Source organism: Athalia rosae, chromosome 3 (assembly GCF_917208135.1).
Source record: "Athalia rosae chromosome 3, iyAthRosa1.1, whole genome shotgun sequence".
NCBI lineage: Eukaryota > Metazoa > Arthropoda > Insecta > Hymenoptera > Athaliidae > Athalia > Athalia rosae.
Window position 1 is genome coordinate 14,914,746 of NC_064028.1, and position 19,739 is coordinate 14,934,484.

A 19,739-nucleotide genomic window follows, 5' to 3' on the forward strand; every position below is an offset into this window, starting at 1 on the left:
ACAGTGCGGTACGATAAACGTGAGATGGGTAATTAAAAATATATGGCGCAGGAGAAGCAGATCCGCCACATTTGGCACCGATCTCTTGTTATAAATAATCAAATATCAGTTCAATCCACGTGGATTGCGAGGCACGTTGAATCACGTGTTTCGATATAATCGATAAATAATAGCGATAATTATCCTCGCAGCCAATTAGTTTCTTTGAAACAATTAATACAGGCATTGCACGTCGTTCGTTCAATAATCTGTACGGATGATATCTGTAGAAATAATAATAATTATCGCTCGATTGTGAGAAACATTTTTCAAATCACAGGGTGAAAAGATACTCACGAAGGAGTCCATTATTCGGTTCAAATGAATTGTGAAAAAATGTTATTTTGGTACAAGTTGCGAAAAAATAAAGGAAGATGAATAGAAAATAGTAATCTTCGCGGTTCGGAACCGACGATTAAAATTTTAACACTCTAATGTCTGCGAAAACTTAGGCGAAACTAGAAAATTCTATTTTCCAATGGCCGCCCCAGCACGCCGATGATCTAATCCCGGATTATTACGTAAAGCGTGTATAGATATACCTATAGTTATTGTACAGTTATCCTATACATTTTATCAACTATTGGCTTCCCTGAATACATATATTATTGTCTTCTCGCACATAGATACGAATAATGTGGCCGTAAGAAAATAATATTCGAAACAAAAAGATGAAGAAATTAATAAATAAGTCAACCGACGATGACTCGTGTCGCACAAAATCGATTACAAAAATATGCAAACCCAAATACAGCAAGTTCACAAAGAAAAAAAAAAAAAATTGTATGTGAGGGGGATGGAGCGCACGATAAATAGGATATTGATACGTAATAATACCGGAATAATAATAATGATGATGATGACAGATCTGTTTCTATACATATGTATAAACCGGCGTACAGAACTAGAGAAATTTAATTATAATACTGAACTCAATATATGATTTAGTGATCTATTTATTGCGTAAAATATGTATACCTATGTATACACCGACCGGTGAGTCATTGACATTTAAACATTCCCCTTTAAATTAAATTCACGAGAGCTTTGCACGTGGAGAAGTCAAGTGCCTAAATTACAGGTACGTACGTACCTACGTATTTATAACAAACATGCGTAATAATAATAATGATGATAATAAAAAGCTCTCGATCAAACTGTGCGAAAAGTGAGTGACGAAATTCGCTCGTAATTTTGTAACAAGCAGAATTTGGTATTGAATAAAATAACGTCGTCGACGGTCATTTGGGTTTAGATTTCGACGATCGATTTGTCTTATTACTTTTTTAGAAGAATAAAAATTTTGAGATTGTGTAGGTACGTATGTATTTTTCAAATACCGTATAAACTTACGCATCATCGTACGCGGTGAATTTTCAAGTCGTGTTCGCGTGGACAGAGATTCATATTTTTTATTACAAATATTAAAAAGGTCTAACTTTGACACTTCGATTATATTTACAACACGACACGGATTCAGAACTGCAAAACGACCTCGGGTACTGTTGATTGGCCTGATTGTTGACGGCCGCGTGTCAACCATCATTTAACTCCTCGGTCCGCAATTATACGTTTATTTATTTATACATCGTTTTTCATTAAATCTAATTTAATTTAATGTATCGATCTCCAATTCCTGCGTACGTGTCTACCCCTCCTAATACACAATGATTTTACAGTCATTGAGAATACCGCGACGAAACGGTGGTGCGGTTATCAGCGACTCTGTCATTCGAGTTGCGGATAATCAGGCGTCACGGGGCGCGGCTCGTTTTCATCGAATATTCGAGGTGGATGACATTTTATCGACGCTTCTGCCGTGTGGTGGTGGTACGCGTCCACGACAATCAATCCCGATGATTATTCGATAATCTATATGATTTGAATTACAAGACACCGCACGTTAAAGCTCAAATTATGTCATTTTATACGACGTGTAGCGATATGTGTGTGAAAAAATGCAACCGACCGACCGTACCCGGTGGCGCCGAAATTCGAGCTCGATTAAAGTATTCGATTTCATTTGTCGATACGGAATGCGAGCTGTGTCGCACTTCGCCGCCTTCCACATACCTCTTCTTACCGCAAATATACAATTATTAAATATTAACAAGTAAATAACAAAACCTGTAACGTCGATTTCCACGTATAAAGAATTAGAAAACATTTAGCGTAAATTACTCATAAAAGTGTACGTGTAAAATAATGACATTGAACGTACGTTGTTGGAGAGAAAAAAAGAGCCAACTTTTCTTCGTCATACCCCATCAAGGGCACCTCATTAATTCGCTGATGATTTCTACTGTATTAACTTAAAAAAAAAATCAGAAAAAAGTTTAGATAAGAGAAATCAAAAAACCTTAGCGTACGCTTTATACGTGAATGAGACAAAACGTGTTCATGTCAATACCTATGTTCGAAGACAACGTGACGTTGAGTTCGATTTCTCTCATAGTCAGCCCCAATTATAATGCACATGAAAGATTCGCGTCCTTGCTCTCTTTTGTCTCCATTTTTGTTCATCGTGCAAATCAACTTTTTGCACTTGCCCGTTTCTTTCTTCTTTTTTTCATCGTTCTAATAAAACGAAGTCGCGTTCGGTGCGACAATACCCGCAAAGAATTTCTGCGGTGGTGATATTTTTGGAATAAAAGAGAAAAAAAAAAACTAAATATATAGAAAAAAGATGTTGACGACTGACGACGGCGAATATACCTCGGTTAATTCATTTGAATTCTTTCCTCGTTCCATTACATGATTCTCCATATTCAAAAAATTGACCGGAACAAAGTCAGTTTAATTTACTCCACGCATGAGCTTGTAATACAAACATGTACGTATCAACGTACCATAGATGTATTATGTGATAAATTTGATGAGCGATTCGTGTCACGCGATCTGGTGTATCGTGCATCCACAGTATAACAGGATTTAAAACTTTACAGAATATAAAACGTCCGATAAAACTGTTCAAATTAATCGATAAAATTCTAAATAAAATGTTTGAATATAAATTCAAGGGATAGCAACGAGTTGGTACGTGATTTACATCGTACAGGTCGTACCCCTCTATATCGCCGCGCAACAATTTGTATAATCGATAGAAAAATTATTATAAAATAATAGTGATAATGGTACTAATGAATAGATTAGAAACAAAATTAAGTAACAGTACGAAAATATGGAAAAATTCGTGCCCAGATAAGAAGTAATGAAATGAAATTAAAAAACTCACCGAGTAACGCTTTCCAAAACCTAGGAAAGAAAGTTTCCGCTTTGTTCCAGGTGTCCTTTTCTCAGGGTTATCCATGATGTTGATGTCAAACGATGAATTTGTGAAAATCTTCTGTCTATAGATTGACGGTGTTGCGTGTCCTTTGCGGTTTTCTATTTTCTTCTATCTTCTTATTTCATTCGTTTTATGGAGAGTGAATCTTTTTCCTTGGTGCTCTGCCGATCCTAAGCTGCGATGGGGATGTCCACATGTGGAGGAGACGCTGCGATGGCAACTCCGTCCTGCTAGCTGCTGAAACAAGATTTTGACTGCAGCAGACTGTGTCGTAAACTAAAAAACCCGATTAAGAATTGTTCACTTTATGCGGTGTGCGGACGACGGGCTTCAAATTCAGTCCCACTTTTCTTTCGTCTGTCTCTCCTTCGGTTGTTGTTGCGGAACAATAACGACAATTACCGTTACGATAATGGCAATTATAATGATAATAACAATTGTAATTTATACGTGTGAAAACAGCGAAGATCGCGCGCCCGTTGTCAACGTTTTACAACGCTATGAGTTCCAGAGCCGTGTTTTATGTCATCTGCTGTACGTTCGCTGCAGCCGACTCTAAACACTGTCGTTTCACTTTCGATTTATCCATCTAACCGCATCTAGTTTCGATCTACGCGCCTCTACAGCTGTTCGTATTATACCGGTGCATCGGGCGGTAAAGTTTCTACCAGCCACAACGAACCACCACCACCACCACCACAACGACGACGACGACAACCCCACCGCCTGCGAGAACCAACGGCACGTCGACGACTACAACAAAAGTATTAAGTACGTTATTCGGTTCTTGATTCTCTGCTCGTCGATCGCTGGCCACTGATCGAAGGGAAATAAAAAAAATTTAGAAATGTTGAGGCAAAAAAATCGACCAAGATCCAACCGACTAAACAGCTACTAAACATTCGTTGTCAGTACGGCTGAGGCTCAGAAATTCAGCCCGTTCTACGGGGTGGTACAAATAAAATCGGTCAATTTTGAATACGTCCCAAGAGGAAGAAACGAAGAGGAAAAGCCATCCCGCAGTTTTCTAGGAATTCGGAGAGGATTGTCTTCGTTGCTCTCCGTTCCCGGGGATGAGAAATTTTTTGGTTTTTTTTTTTCTCCGTTCAAACAGTTACGTAGGAGGTACTTTTCACGAGATAATGCGACAAGCTATGCTGAGAAATATTCAACAATGTTAAAACGGCAGAAGCAAAAGTGCCAGACGACGTGGGAGGCATTCTCCTATATTCACAGGGTGACTGAAACTAAAAGAAAAAAAAAAAAAGAGAAATAAAAATCAGACCGCGGAGAAATTTGCTTTTGTAGAAATTCCTCTTTTCACGCGACAAACGATCGGATGAGTTTTTTCCTCGCTATTTTTATTCGCTCATCAACTTTTTAATTACTTATATGATATCTGAATGTTTCGCAGGCGTTAGATACGACGGGGGTCACCCATATTTCGTCTAGGAATAAAAAATGTCGGTTACGTCATGTCATTTTTCGTTTTGCACATGGTACCAGACGAGGGATTAGGATTTTTAACGTTTCGATTAGAAATGTCCAGATTGGGGGTCCCAAGAATTTGAACCCGGAGAGATTTCGCGTTTTTTTTCTCTCTAATCTTCGTTTTTGACAGTATCGGTCGATACATGGGTATAAGATTATTCGTCGACGAAAAACCCAAGAAATAATAGGACAAATTTATTTCAACGACGGATTTTATGAAATTTATTTTTTTTTTCAAATTCGCGCCGCGGACATAGGCTGCAAAAGTTCAGGCTCATCGCGATGGCGCAAATATTTCAATGAAAATTCATGACATTATCGATATCACTATAAACGAACCTGGGTGGCTTTTGAACGTAAAAATAGACGTCGTTCGCGTTGGGACTTTACGTTTTATACACATACGTGAGTAGATATAGTCGAATCCAGGAGGCGTCGTGAGTCTGGAGTGTATAAAAAAAGAATCGTTTTTCCCGACCGATTTTCAACGACACAAGGTATAATCTAATATTCATAAGACGAATTAACCCCCGTCAACGTCTAGTGGAAGAAAAATGACGTCTAGCTAATTTTATCTCCCTCGGGTCTTCCTTGATATTTATATATATTCGTTTGAAACGTGTTGTACGGTCAAAATTGTCTTTTTTGAACAAATTTTTTACCACTGATCGATTATCTACATCATTGTTATTCGCGCGATGCAGTCCGCATGAGCCTGGAACAATCGATGACGATCGGTAAAATAATAGATCATCAGAAAATAATATTGTTATAGTACAGGTATGTGTTACGTACGCGCGCGCATATACCTGAGTACATGTCTATTCAATTATTAAAAACCTCCACATAACGTAACGGCGTCGTTTGCCCATCTGTCTTTCTTAATTGTATCGCAAATTGTTATAACATGGGTAAAGCTAGGTGGGTTGTTGTGTTATTTAGACTGTTTCCACCTATAAGCGTTTGAGACAAACGCTTCGACCAAACCCCGAATACGACCTTGTGCTTAATAAACTCGATTAATAATTCATCCGCAAACTACGATACCTATATGCACATTTTACACACATCGCAAGTGTATACCTATGCGCAAACTTTTCTTCGTGAATTCTTCATTCGTCTTTTTGTTCGTTCATTCTATTTTTAACGAAATTTTGGTATGTTCGATGAACAAAGATCGACAGAAACATTCTACCCGAATGCGTTCGGTTTTTCGAATTGCGTAATTACAAACATAAATGAAACAGAACATAGTTAGACCTTGATAAAAATGAGCCACAAAAAATGGACATTTTTCTTTCTCTCTTTTTTTTTCAGTTTTGGCCGTTGAAATGTAACGTTCGCGACAGCTGCGGCGTCTACTTTACCTCTACCTTTACCCTCCATTATACCTACCGGGTGGTTAAACACCTGCACGTGGAAATTTTTTTTTCGCACACAGTTGGTTTTTTTTTCGAAAACAGCAGTTGAAATTGGAATTTCTACGTAATACCTGAACGAGTATCCGAATATGCGGACGATCGACTTCCCTGATATTTTTCGAATGTAATTAACGAAACAGCGGAGAATTCAGGACGAAATTTATGAGAAATTTCTAGACGGTACAGAGAGAGAGAGACAGAGAAAGAGAGAGAGAGAGAGACAGAGAAAGAGAGAGAGAGAGAGAGAGAGACAGAGAAATTTTTGAAACGAGACAGCCCGGTATAGAAAAAGAAAGGATAACATGCCCCAAAGAAAAGGGAAGGGAAGGTACGGTGGAAAATTTTCGAACGACCTGCGAAAAGTTTATGGAAAATTCCAGACGATGAGGAGTGAGCCGGGGAAGGAGAGAGTAAAAGGAGACACATGAGGAAGAAGAGGAAAAAGAAATACGTATCGAAGAGGGCGGTATCGAATCCCCGTGATGCCCGGGGCGACGAATCACCGTTGGATTTATAAATCCAGGTCAAAAACCTCGTCTTATATACCACATACTACATCACATAGGACCCTCTAGTTGCATAACCTTGTGCCACAAAGGGGCCTTACCGAGAGCAAATAACCAATCGCGAACGTACCTCCTTTCTCTCCTGATGCTGCGTTAACTAAAGAAGCGAAAATAACAATAATTCATACAAATAACTATTCAGAAAATAAAATCTCGCAATTAACCCCACGGGATACGTGATTTTCATATTCGAAATCATATCCATCCATAACGTAGGTGAGCCATCATGATTTTAGCGCTAATTAATGATTCGAAGCACGCGCGAGAATCACCGTTCAAATTTATCGAGTCTCAATTTTGGAAACAAATGTTTACCTACTTTTTCTTAGAATTTTAAATGTGTCATCATTGATCAAAATTATAAACTGATTAAACCTATACCACTATATTTAGACGTACTCGTCTACATGAACATGGTTGTATGTAATTGGCGTGTAAAAACAACTTTCAAACGTTTGCATACACATATCTGTATACATGTACAGATATGCGTTTAATTAAAACAATTGGCGTATCTGTAATGGACGCGACGGTAACTAATTAGTAATTACTATGACATGTGTAATATGTAATAGTATAGTGTCTTATACGCTCGCGAGTAACATTTGATTATTATCATAAACGATCTATAGGATCATCGGGCAGTTGTGAGCTGCCCCAACAAATTTCGTTTTCAAGGCTACGTTGATTATAAAAAAAAAGACCAGTACGTGTATAAATATCCGACCATTTTAATCGTTCGTACGGTGACTTAATGTGTGCGCAAGGCGATTAAAATTATTGTCACGACTCGATGGCGTAATAATTAAAATTGACACTGTATCCATACGGCAGACGTCGCGTTTCGATTTAGTTTTTTGCTTTTTTAAATTCTAAATAATTCTAAGTCCCAATTGAACCGAATTAAGTATGAGGGCGGAAACAACCGGATAAAGAAAAATAAAGAAGAAAGAACCGTGGAAAAGAATTTCGTACGAAAAATATGCCCAACTGACACGATAACAGGTTTATTGATGGGATTGCCGATTATCTGCAAACAGTTCAATTGATTTTTCTTTTAAAAATATCCATATTATTGTAATTGTGTTTTAGCAGGTGTATGGATGAAACGCAGATGACGTGTCTATTAAATTTTTAATTGCATACGTAAATTTATACGTTAAATTACGTCGTCGTACATCGATATGATTGTTATAAGGTTATATTTAAAATTCTTCGTTGAAGTGAGAAATACGACCCCCACCCCCACCTCCCCCCGCTGCATCGGTGAACGATAAGGTGTTACAATGCGTTTTATTTCATTTAAATTTTTTTTTTCTAAAGAGAAGAGACGAGGATAAAAAAAAATGTCTGTACAATTTAAAAGGTGAAGAAAAAAAAAACTGGCAGACATAAATATTGTCTACTTAATTATTATATTATGAGTGTCGGATGCGTGTGTGGATTTTAGAAAATTTTCAACTTTTTTTTCCTCTCTTTTTCTTTTCCTTATGCATATCTTGAATCGTCATCTTTTCAAATTGTATCTAAACGAAAAAGAGAAAGAACAAAAAACAACCAATTAATACAGATCGCGCGAGCTAAAAGTCTGCGTGTATGGAAACAGAAAAAAAAGTACACAAATGGAGACGCCACGTGTGTTTTCGTTTAAAAAATGATAATTTTAAAAAAAGAAGAGAAAAAAAAAAACAGAATTATTTTTTCGCGATAGGCACACAATGAGTTTGCAGTCTTCTCATCTGTCTTCATCGTACTATTTGTATAGGTATGTGTTTTAAAATACCGTAGCAATTATTACTCTTATATGCATATTATGTACGATGAAATGAATTATACAATGAAGTGAAATAAATACGTCCGTGTAAAAATGAATATCGGAAATCAATTGAATTTTGAAACGTCAGCAGGGATGAACGAAGAAAAAAGAAAAGAGTGAGAAAAAATTTGAGAAAATCATCATATTCACTCGTATTTTTCTATTCACCTATCGCTAATATAACATATGATGCTCATATATTACATAGGTGTGTCAACTACACACCATATGTATCGTTGGTTATCGCACCTGAGGCCAGGGTCGCGAGAATTACTAAGGTCGCCTCTATAAAAGTATTTAATCGATCATTTTACTATGTACATGTATACGGTACATAGGTACCCCGTTACATACTCGGTACAACGTATTACGACGCACGCCTGGTAATGATAATAACGACAACAATAACAACGAGAATAATGAAAAAAAGACAACCCCAAATTAGTGCATCACGGGGCGGTTGGAACAACCCTATATATAGACCAAGGTGGTAATTTATTACAGCGTTTTACGATGTGGATATAAAAACGTGTCTTCGTAGAACGTACCTAATGTACACACATACATACGCATGTACATATTGTACGTGACGGAAATTTGTAATACGAGCAGACCCCGTGCAAACGCAAGAAAATTTGAGGATCCCAACATCTTTTGTTAGGAGATATAGATGCGGCGTGCATCGCCGGCATGCAACTCTGCCGGGTTCGCTTGTAGCGGATTCTTTTCTTATTAATAATTGCGATAATTTTTTTTGATCGTCTTTCCGTCGCCGGCATCCGTACGAAGTTATGCTGCGTTCGCTCAAGAGAATAATTAGTTTTTTTTTCCTCCCATACTTTTCAAACATACCTGAATAGCTGCAGGCGGATGTCGACGAGGTCCTAGGTTCTTCCGTTTCGCAAATACGCTCAGAACTGTTCCATATATACTCGAAAATAACTATGACAATGGCGATGATATCATTCGGGGGTGTCCTGATATCGAAAATTGACACCGATCGTCCGTTTCTACTGCGAAGTTTGAATCCGTAATAAAGTGGCAAATAAAATTAGAGGTGAAAATGGCCGAATCGTTGACGGCGCAGCGGTAAAGTTAAACGGCTGTGACGATCGCTGCTCCCGATCGAAACTACGAGAAAAATTCCCTTTATTTTCTCGTTGAAAAATCGTAAATCCAGTTCCACGGGCCAAACGACTTCTCTGTATCTCTACTACCTGCGCTCAGCACATAAGCACACTGACCGGCTAGTCGGTAACGCCGACCGGTCAACGTTTCTTCCCCCCACCCCTTTGCTTCGCCGCTACTTTTCGGACCTCCCTTCCTTCCTACTCCGTTTCATCGTCACCTCTCGTTTCCCTCTTTCACCGCGACATCTTTCGCCGACAAATTCTCTCCATCTAAAATTCATTTAATTATCCAAATAATGCAGCTCGGTATAGCGATCTACGCGGTTGATGTCTTTCGCACAAGGCCATTGATTTCCAATCTACTGGAAAAAAAAAATATTAAAGATCTAATCGATCACGTATGTACTCGAGTCCGATGACATTGGATAATTAAAACTAGAGAGCAAATGGTTATTTTTTCTGGGATCTCGAGGCAGATTTCATTGAAAAATTTTCAACATCGGGCCCACATACCCATGCACTTGTACATTTGACCATCACCGCGGACGGGGTCAAACTATCACGCGTCCATAACTTTAAATTGTTAATGGAGCTGGAGTATATATAAATAGATTTTTTGCATTTGGTTTTTGTGTTTTTAGCGAAGGAATTTGGGTAATTTTACGTATAGATTTGCATCTACGCAAATTGAGTTCCGGGATTACACGTATAGGCGTACGAATATAATATCTATTTTTTTGTCGCCTTATCACAAGTAGGAGTAAATTTTTGCATATGCAGAATAGCTGATACAATAATCCAGTTCCTGAATGGCGTTTATGTACGTACGTACGTACTTATATTCACATTTTTGTCTACTCTACTTTTCTTTCTCTTCAGCGATTTAATTACCACGCATTGGGTGTCACAGACATTTATACCGGTCGTATAGCGTAGAGTGCATAGGTATTTATATGGAGTTTGTATAATAGTCACGTTTTTTGAATATCAAACTCTAAGCGAAAGCGTAAATTCGATCATCCAACTTTGGATGTTTACCTATACAGTTACCTATACGTATCTTGAATCATGCATTCGGTACAAGTTTCAAAATACATAGGTATTTCATTTGCAATTGCGAAATTTATTCCTGAATATTTTTCGAACTTGATTTCATTGAATACTTGATAAAGTATCGTGAAAATCGATTGCAGGACGCTTTTTCCACGTCGATTGAATTAAGTCGGGAATGAATTCCATGGAAATATCCTTGATTTCTCACATTTTAGAGCGATAAATTGGCGATAACTCGATCAATTTTATAGATTGATGAATTTAGCTTTCGGATTCGGATTCCAGATTTTGCGAACAACCCTAAGATTCGGCGTTTTTTTGGCTACTAAAATAATATTCCAGCGAATATTTATAACTACGCTTAGCCACGTACATTTTTTACTGCTCAAGCGGTATGTAAGGTGTTTCGAAATTTTTCTGCACATGAAATTTTTCTTTCGTTACGTCATCTTGATAATAAATTGTCAAGTATACGCGTATGGGTATACATACATGAATATTAAAACGCTAAAAAGATTTAGTCATACATTTTCAATAATCTGTATATATGGAGCAGTTCGGGCGCATCTGATATATGAGCTGCAAATTTTTTGAGTCAATAATATTCAATTTGAATATTTGATATATCTTTTGGTTTTTTACCTATGATTATGGAAGATTTTTCGTCAAACTATATATATATATATATATATACTCCAATGGTATTGCAGTTTCAATTTACGCTTTTTAAAATTTACTCATTCGAATGCTGCTGGAAAGATTTCTAGTCTCACGCGCGTGGCTAATTGTTTATTTCAAAGCCATAGGTAAAACTGACATTCAATATCTTCGACCGACAGAGTATCGAATGAACACTAACGCTTAAAAAATGTCACCGCATAATTCTTTTAAATCACGAACCCATTGACGAATACTTACACATATGATACAGGCGCAGACACGAATACAATATGCGAACTAACTTTTTCCAAGAGATAAACGATGCAAAAGAATGCTGCTCGATTAGACGAGCTCGCGCTAACTATAGAGCAAAAAATAATTATCGCAAGTAATTAACAATCAGAAGTAACGACGGTAAAAAAAAAAAACAATTTTCTTCCCCACGTTACTTGTCACACATCGTCTCATTACAAATCATTTATTTTTAACTACATACGTAAGATTGGTTCCAAGTGGAATGTTCTATCATTATCTATCTATAGCGATATTTATCAATCAATTATCGGAGTATTGAATTTGATTTTTTTTTGGAGTGGGTGATGTACGATTATGCGTAAGGACATTATGATTATAATGCGAACGATGATTATAGGCAGATTATCATAGACACTCCCATTACACGACCGTATTGGGCATATGATACATAATCACGTGATTGTCAGCGAAATGCAACGTTACGTCATATCTGCTTATGTATGTACGTATTTATACGTACAACAATTGACACCACTTAATACAGAGAGAGAGAGAGAGAGGGAGAGAGAGAGAGAGAGAGAGAGAGAGAAATGAAGAGAAATGCGAATGTAAATAATTAACTGGGAATTGAACCGGACGCGCCCCATATACCTACGTATTACGTTAATATTCGTGTACACGTCATATTGGCGTGAGCGCAAATGTGAAATACATACTGTACGCATATGTACTTGTATGTACGAGACAATGATAATGATAATAATTGCAAATCAATCGCTGCATAAAGTTGAACGGTAATGTTAATAATTCGAAGAAGGGAAAAGTTCGAGATTGTAGAGTTAATATTTAAGAATATATTAGTATCTTGGCGTCTGAAATTTGAATATACCTATTTATAGAAGAAGAAAAAAAAATAGTTAGCAAAGGCCCCATATAGAAACAGCTAAAAAACTTCGTTCAACGTTGCAGACGGTTTGCCAATTGGCAAAGTTAGAACGTTATGTATGTTTTTTTGTTAGGTGATCCAAAAACTGACTCTGAGCGAGCATAACGCAGTTCATATCTATGCCTACGTATATCGCACGATGAGATTCAAATTCTGAATCTATTTCCATACATATCCGTGTGATATGCGGACAGATGAGTTATGTGTAGGTATACATATGTATAATATGTACTCAGGTATGTACTCGTAATTTCAAATTGAACGTTGCATACTTTTTCTTTATGTGTTATAGATATTTCTTCTTGAGATCTCCACATTTGAAAAAGTCGCAATAAAGCTTTTAAAAGATTACAACTCCTGAAACTTGATGCTGCAATTGTTTCAATAACTATCAAGGAGACATAATAATCCTTCATATTTCTTAATGTTCTTAAGTAGAAACGCGAGCAGAATAAACATGTTCCATTTATTTTTACTCAACCGTTTTCAGAGAGAGACAATAACGACGCGAAGAGATTAACATTTATATCATAAGAGCTCTATGGTTTCCCTCGAGGTTTTCCTTCCTTGTTACCGAGTAAAATTATTGGGCAAAACATTAGCGCGTACAGTTGCACTGCGGTGATATTTAGTATTCTTTCATTTACTAGAATTTCATACTTCCGTTAAATATCCGAGTGAATCGTGCCGAACGGAAGCGGTTGTAAGGCGAACATTTGTATATCTATTTTCCGGTTTGATAATTGTTCTGATATTTTTATGAACGAAAAAAATCCGTCGCAGATGACCGTTGGCATTCTCACTCTGCGAATGATATTTTGAACATTTTTTGCGGATCGTGCAACGATTTCAGAATTAAAATAAAGACAAATTTTCACAGTCTAGATTTTTTCATATCAGCTGTCCGAATAAATCAATGCCAAAACTGTAGAGAATATTCCAAGGCTGCAGAAGTTTAGTAGCTACAGTGGGTGAAATTACGTCATATGGGAATTATTCGACCGCGTTGAATATTTTCGATAAATATCTATACGTACATTTGTCTCGACATGCAGGGAATGGCAATTAGAAATTTTACCCGAATAAGTTCGCCGCGTGGGTGAAAATACGTGAAACTTAATCGAAATCATCCCCGCCCCCCCAAAAGCTCTATCCCATTCAACTTTCGAAAGAAGAGTCGCCACGTGAGTTTTATTCGCGTTTTAGATATCTTCTCGGAATTCGAGGATGAAGTCTCATTTTCACTGGAATCGTACGACCAGTTTTGCTAGAGCTTTGTATTACGTGTAAAAAATAGAATAAACAAAAAATATCTTGTTCAACAACAGTATACGTGGAGGAAATGAAGAAAAATACAGCTCGGCCGTACAAACATACTCACACAATGAACTAAAAAGGTAATTATGCTGCTGATTATAAACGTCATTTCCGGATCGTAATCTCGGTAGATATGTGAACTCACCTACTGGACGAAGTTTATACTGCAGTTTCAGCGGAGGCTGACTCGAGGTCCTTGGCAATTCGCTTACTTCACGCCGTTGACGATGATGCCTTTCGGACCCGGACGCTACGACGTTAACGGTCGCACTAGAGACCAGAAGATACCTGGGGCTTATAATTCTTAGCAATATGGAGTCCTTTGATTCCGTCACCTCGAAGCAGCGCTTCTCTGCCTCCCTAGAGAAGACGCGAGTATAATTATTCCACCTCTCAAGGCTAGAGGTTTCACCCCATCCGGAATACCTCGGAAAAATCTTACCCGAGCTGAGATCTTGCCGGAAGTATCGTGGCCGTCAAAAACCGCCACGTACAAATGCAACAATCCAGATTCCACCTGAATCCCTGCGAAAAAACAGAGATTTATATTTTTTGCCAACATTTATTTGCCACGTGAATTTTAGCTATTATAATGCGCATTTTATACGACAGAGACGTCAAGGTTTCGCATACTAGTGACAAATCAACTAACGGCGGGCATCCCGGGTGAGCGAATGGGGTTTAAAAATAAATTTTTTATTTATATTCTAAGAAAATCTTGGTGATTGTTACCTCGCTAATCGGTTACCAAACCTCAGTATTTTCCGACGTTCACTTACGGCGAGTTATGTCACTTGTTCTATTTTCTTTCTTCTTTCCTCCCCTTCCTTCTCCCTGTTTTCCTCTATTCTTTTTTCCTCAGTTTAAACTTTTCTCAAGCGTCGAATGCGCGCATATAACGGTCTCACTAAACAAACATCGCCACGGCGTCGTTACACACTTTTGTAGTGAACAATTTCACGCCGGATGACTTTCACTTTTCATCTCTAACGATTCGATTTAAATACCCCGAGAGTGTGAATATGTCGAATTTCAAAACAAATGCACTTCGCGATTTCCGCTACTTGAAACTAACAGCTTTTAGAAACCACAACAAACCGAACTAATCGCATATTCCATGATACAAATTCCACGCCTGCGCCGTAGCTTATATTTCCTTTTATTTTGGCTTTCAAATGCTGAACAAATATGAGAAAACTATTCAGACGGAAATATGCAAAGAAATGTATCGAATAATGATCCACAGCACTGGATACGCGTACAAAATCATGCGTATATTTGCGTCGCGGTCCGCTGCCACGCGATAAATACTGGCACGAGGAGCAGCTGCCGCTGCTTCGAACAAACTGATGGAAACTCACTGGCGAATGCCCTGGGACTCACAGGCGTGTGTTGAAAATGTCCTGCGGGACTCTGAATTTCAACGAGATGAATGCGTCGAATTCCAGGTCTCCATGACAAAAGCTCTCTCTACGCCGTTGACCGTGTGAATGCGGCATGCGGCGTGCCGCACGTTCTCGCGTCAAGTGGACAGTGTTTTTTTTTTTCTTCGTTCGGTATTAAACGCAACCCTTGCCTTTATTTCTCAGGTACTTACTAAAAGAGCAGTGTCCAAAGAGAAGCACTTTTATTATCCATTATTCTATCGATAATTGAAGAGATTCTCACTTTACTTTCTTTAGTGTATCCCTTCCCAAAAAACCTTAAAGATTAGTCATCCTCGAGCATTGACATGATCCGATGCTTTTGTACCACGTGCGTGACACGTGACTTCTGTCAAGGGCGGATAATTTTTTCTTTTTGTGGGGAACCGTAAAAAATTCTGTAAGAACTTTTTTCCTTCAAGTATTTAAGATACTTTTGTATATTAGATGTAGGCCAAATGTTCACCGTTGGCAAACCCATTTAATTTGATTTTTTTCTGTCAATACCTCCACATTTTTATATTACTGCGGGCTAAGGCTTGCAATAATTGGCTATTGTTTGAATGGATAGAAAAAAGATAGTCAAATAAAAATGTACATTACGTTTATTGATGATCGGTTCTTACTACGCATGTCCTTTGTATTAGGATTTATATATAAATAATATATATACTATACTATATAATATATATACTATCATATATTGCAATGTGGATTACAAATGTGTTCATGTGTCAATGTCGTCTCTGTGTGTATAGTGTAATTTTGGGCATGAATAAGGGATCTCATGATTCTCGATATTTGATCCAAGATTAAATCTACATAATGACGATGTATGTCATTTTATAGAAAACACTACAATCTGTTCCACTAAAGACATTAATAATAGTACAATATCTTCATTCTAAGAGACGCAGGGCTTTTTTTTCATTTTTTCTTGTTTGCTTTTTTTGTTTTTTTTCTTTCGTTTTCATTAGGAAAAGTTAAGAGGTGTGATGAACGAGTGAATATTAGTTGAATTAAGATAATAATGCTATGCAATAGGTAATAATAATGATAATAATAATAATTATACTATACGTAACTTAAATTCATATATATATATATAATAATCAGCTAATAATTGTAATGCGGGCTTGTGCTTTATATACACAGTGGAAGGGGGAAAGGGGGAGTAGAGAACAAAGAAATAGGGGGAATAGGAATTTTGGGGAGGATGTATATTATATACATACATATTTGATATAGGTATACCTATGTATAGAGTAAATTGTTATAATTGCCTGCAGGGCTGTGTGAGGAAAACGATGGGAAAAAAGGGTTTTAGTGTTGTAAATATATCCTAACGAGTCAAACTACCAACTAGTATCAACATTTATACATAACACAACCAAATTCCTCACGTATTCTCTCACTATGGGGTATCTAAAGCACTTGACACACAAATGAACTGGATGAAAACAGATGAGATGAGTTTATATGAGATGAAATGGCACGTAATCTTAAAATTGTCACAAGCAGATCCTTCTTTTAGTTGCATTGCTCGGTCACTCTGGTAACCATACTGCAACTGTTAAATCTTAGCCTGCCTCAGCCATTCTATCGTCTATCCTATTGATAATCATTACAATAATTATGTTTTGTTTGTTCGTTATTATTTGCCACGATTTTTTATGCGATTATTTACGTTTTCGTTTTTTTCGTCCGTCGTTAAATCATTTTTGCCCCATTCTATTATAGGTATGTACAAAAAATCTTGTCGCTTTCAAAATTTATGATTTCCTTTTCTCACAAGGATATTATTATCATTATTGTTATTATTATATTATGTATATTGCACTAACGAAATGACAATAATAATATTATGGTATCGATGTAATAAAATAAAAATATAAAATTATAAAACTATTAACAAATATACATCTTAGTAGTCATGAAATAAAAAAATTCACCGCATTCAATGACAAGTACGGTTGTTTTTTTGTATTTTCAAGAATTTTTTTGAGCTTTCTTTCGTCTAAAGACATATTTTAGTTTTGTATCTTGTTTCTTTTTTTTCATAGTTAATTTTACGTTTTACATGTACGTTAATTGTTTGTATTTTATTATTTATTTTGTCTCTTCTCTCATGTTCTAAAATCTTGAATATGAGTGCGCGTTGCTGATGTGCAATTGTAAAAAAGATGAAATTCCAACGTAAATTTGTCTGCTTGGAAAATTTTTTTGTTTTTTAAATCTACACGGAAGATAAATACTGCACCTATTCGTGTAATATGTATAGGTATGTCGTATGTTTCGTTTAATTTTTTAGGTTTTTCTCTTCGAATGTGTTATTTTTTTTCCTCTCATTAGCGAGAAGGTCTACAATTATAAGGTAGTTTATAATATGAGCTGCTCTACAAATTCTATGTAAATACTACAGTCGTATAAATAAAACTAAATAATTCTCGACGAAAGTTATTTTCACAATCACCGTACGGTGCGTTATTCTATACGTTAAAATGTCAGACTAAAATTCAAGCTTTGCACGAATTTTCAACGATTCATTTGATCGAACAATTTTTTTTGATCAACGCACCAACGTAGTACGATTTAAAACAGAGTCTTGTCGGATGAAATTATTCTCGTGGATCAAAATATCGCGAATGTTCGTTAGCGAATAGAATGAAAATTAATACGCCAAAAAGAAAAAATCATTCTGGACAATTAAAATTACTGAGAAATCTTCAACTTTAGGGCGACTATGCGTCAAAGATTTTACTATATAACTTTACGTCATGACAAACTTAAATTAATATCGATCGCACCTTGAACTTTGATATCCGTGATAAGGCCTTAGAACAGGCAATGGCAATGTACTGCAGACGTTTTATCGGCTACTGGATATTTTGTGCTTACGAAAATAGTGTGCATCTCTAGTTCCAGAATATGTACTTCGAAATATTGTAACCTTCTGACTCCTCATAACTTATTATCTGTTTCTTACAAAAACGTGGCTAACAATTTTCAAAAATCAGTTTCTGAGCTGTCTCTTCTCAAGACAAAGATTATGACAATGACGACTATTAATTCTCAGTGTACAAAATTTTTGTAATTAATTTTTAATATACCCTTACGATAGAGCTATCCAAATATATTTAATTTATATACCTAGATAGTACCGCTCGAGAATTCGAGAGTCTCAGGTCCTTCGAATAAGCGTGATATCTGGCTTCGCTAAGAATCGCAGGGTGTCAATATCTCCTCAACACTCAATATCTCTCATCGATTCACGTATGCAAACGTATTACTGTATACTTGTGCTATAATCGCCCTCCCCAAATCAATGAGTTTCAGGTTCAAGACTGGCTCCCACAAATAGTAATTACATAATATATATTCATATGTGAATATATATAAATATATATCTATATATATATCACAAAAAGTCGTGGCAATTCGTCCAGAGAAGCCTGTAATAAGGGTTAAAAAGCTCGATGGTATTCACATGTTGTACGCAACGTAAATTGGGTCTATTTGATCCGCTAGGAAACCGTCACGCAGATGCATTCGTTGTTTCTCGCCGCGTGAATTTATTGGTACGACACCCGGGTCCACAACAACGACAACTCCGACAACAAGATGATGCTCTTCCAGAACTGCACTTGTCACCAAAGCCACCAGATCCAGAGCCTCACTTTCACTGCCATCCAATTCAACAACGACCACCAGCAGATTTGTCCACGTGAATACAGCACTGTAACAATATCGATCATAATCATATGCATAATGCTCATCTATCCTATGCGATTGGTAAAATGCTAAACTTTGAGGCATCCAATCTCATCGATAGGATATTCCAGGGAATACTCCTGTTTGAAAATAATCAGCTGATTGTTCTACATGAGAAATTAATTGTAGGATCTGAAAGCCAGCGTATATTATGGTAATTTTGTACGTGAATTCGATCTGATAAGTGATGGACGTAAATTATTCATCAATATTGCACCTGGTTTGATAAGATGCCGCTGTTGAGGCGTAACAAATAGCCTTGCAGAGGCATGGATGCGCTGAAGATTATGTAACTCTCGCTATACAATCATAATGTAATTATGAATGAGAGTATGATTGATAAAGTGATAATAATTGGAGAGATATTTAAGAGCTGCAGTAGGCAGCTGGTGATTAACTCGGACTAATCAGTCGGATCGCGGCAGTCAAACAAGATAGAAGATCATGCCGATGAGAGACCTTGATTTATCCGTACGAGTACGTCGACCGTTGTAATTCAAACCATTGAATCCGCGGTTCAATTACTGTGGATGCCGTGTCATACAATCAACTCGATCAATG

At 36.9% G+C, this 19,739-nt stretch overlaps 2 protein-coding genes across 16 annotated transcripts in view; both read right to left on the reverse strand.

Moving 5' to 3' along the window:
* The window catches only part of LOC105691858 (band 3 anion transport protein), a 32,201-nt gene extending 16,851 nt beyond the window's left edge, over nucleotides 1–15,350 (reverse strand). The window contains exons 1-4 of one of the 6 annotated variants that reach the window (XM_048652354.1): nucleotides 14,763–15,350; nucleotides 14,426–14,508; nucleotides 14,129–14,343; nucleotides 3,275–3,562 (exon numbers count right to left, since the gene is read on the reverse strand). Coding sequence is in view for 1 of the 6 variants with exons in the window: in XM_012410611.3 (XP_012266034.2) it covers nucleotides 3,275–3,349 (75 nt within the window). In the remaining 5 variants the exon portion in view is untranslated. Of the gene's footprint in view, nucleotides 1–3,274; nucleotides 3,566–3,632; nucleotides 4,057–9,474; nucleotides 9,863–14,128; nucleotides 14,344–14,425; nucleotides 14,509–14,762 lie in introns of those variants that run through there. The other 5 variants (XM_048652358.1, XM_012410611.3, XM_048652355.1 and 2 more) reach the window with 5 other exon arrangements.
* Nucleotides 15,351–15,994: 644 nt separating this feature from the next.
* LOC105691933 (disco-interacting protein 2) overlaps nucleotides 15,995–19,739 on the reverse strand; it is a 28,394-nt gene continuing 24,649 nt past the window's right edge. For all 10 annotated transcript variants that reach the window (XM_020855794.2, XM_020855789.2, XM_012410762.3 and 7 more), the window contains one exon: nucleotides 15,995–19,143. In XM_020855794.2, coding sequence (XP_020711453.2) covers nucleotides 18,891–19,143 — 253 coding nt within the window. In that variant the 3' untranslated portion in view covers nucleotides 15,995–18,890. The remainder of the gene's footprint in view (nucleotides 19,144–19,739) is intronic.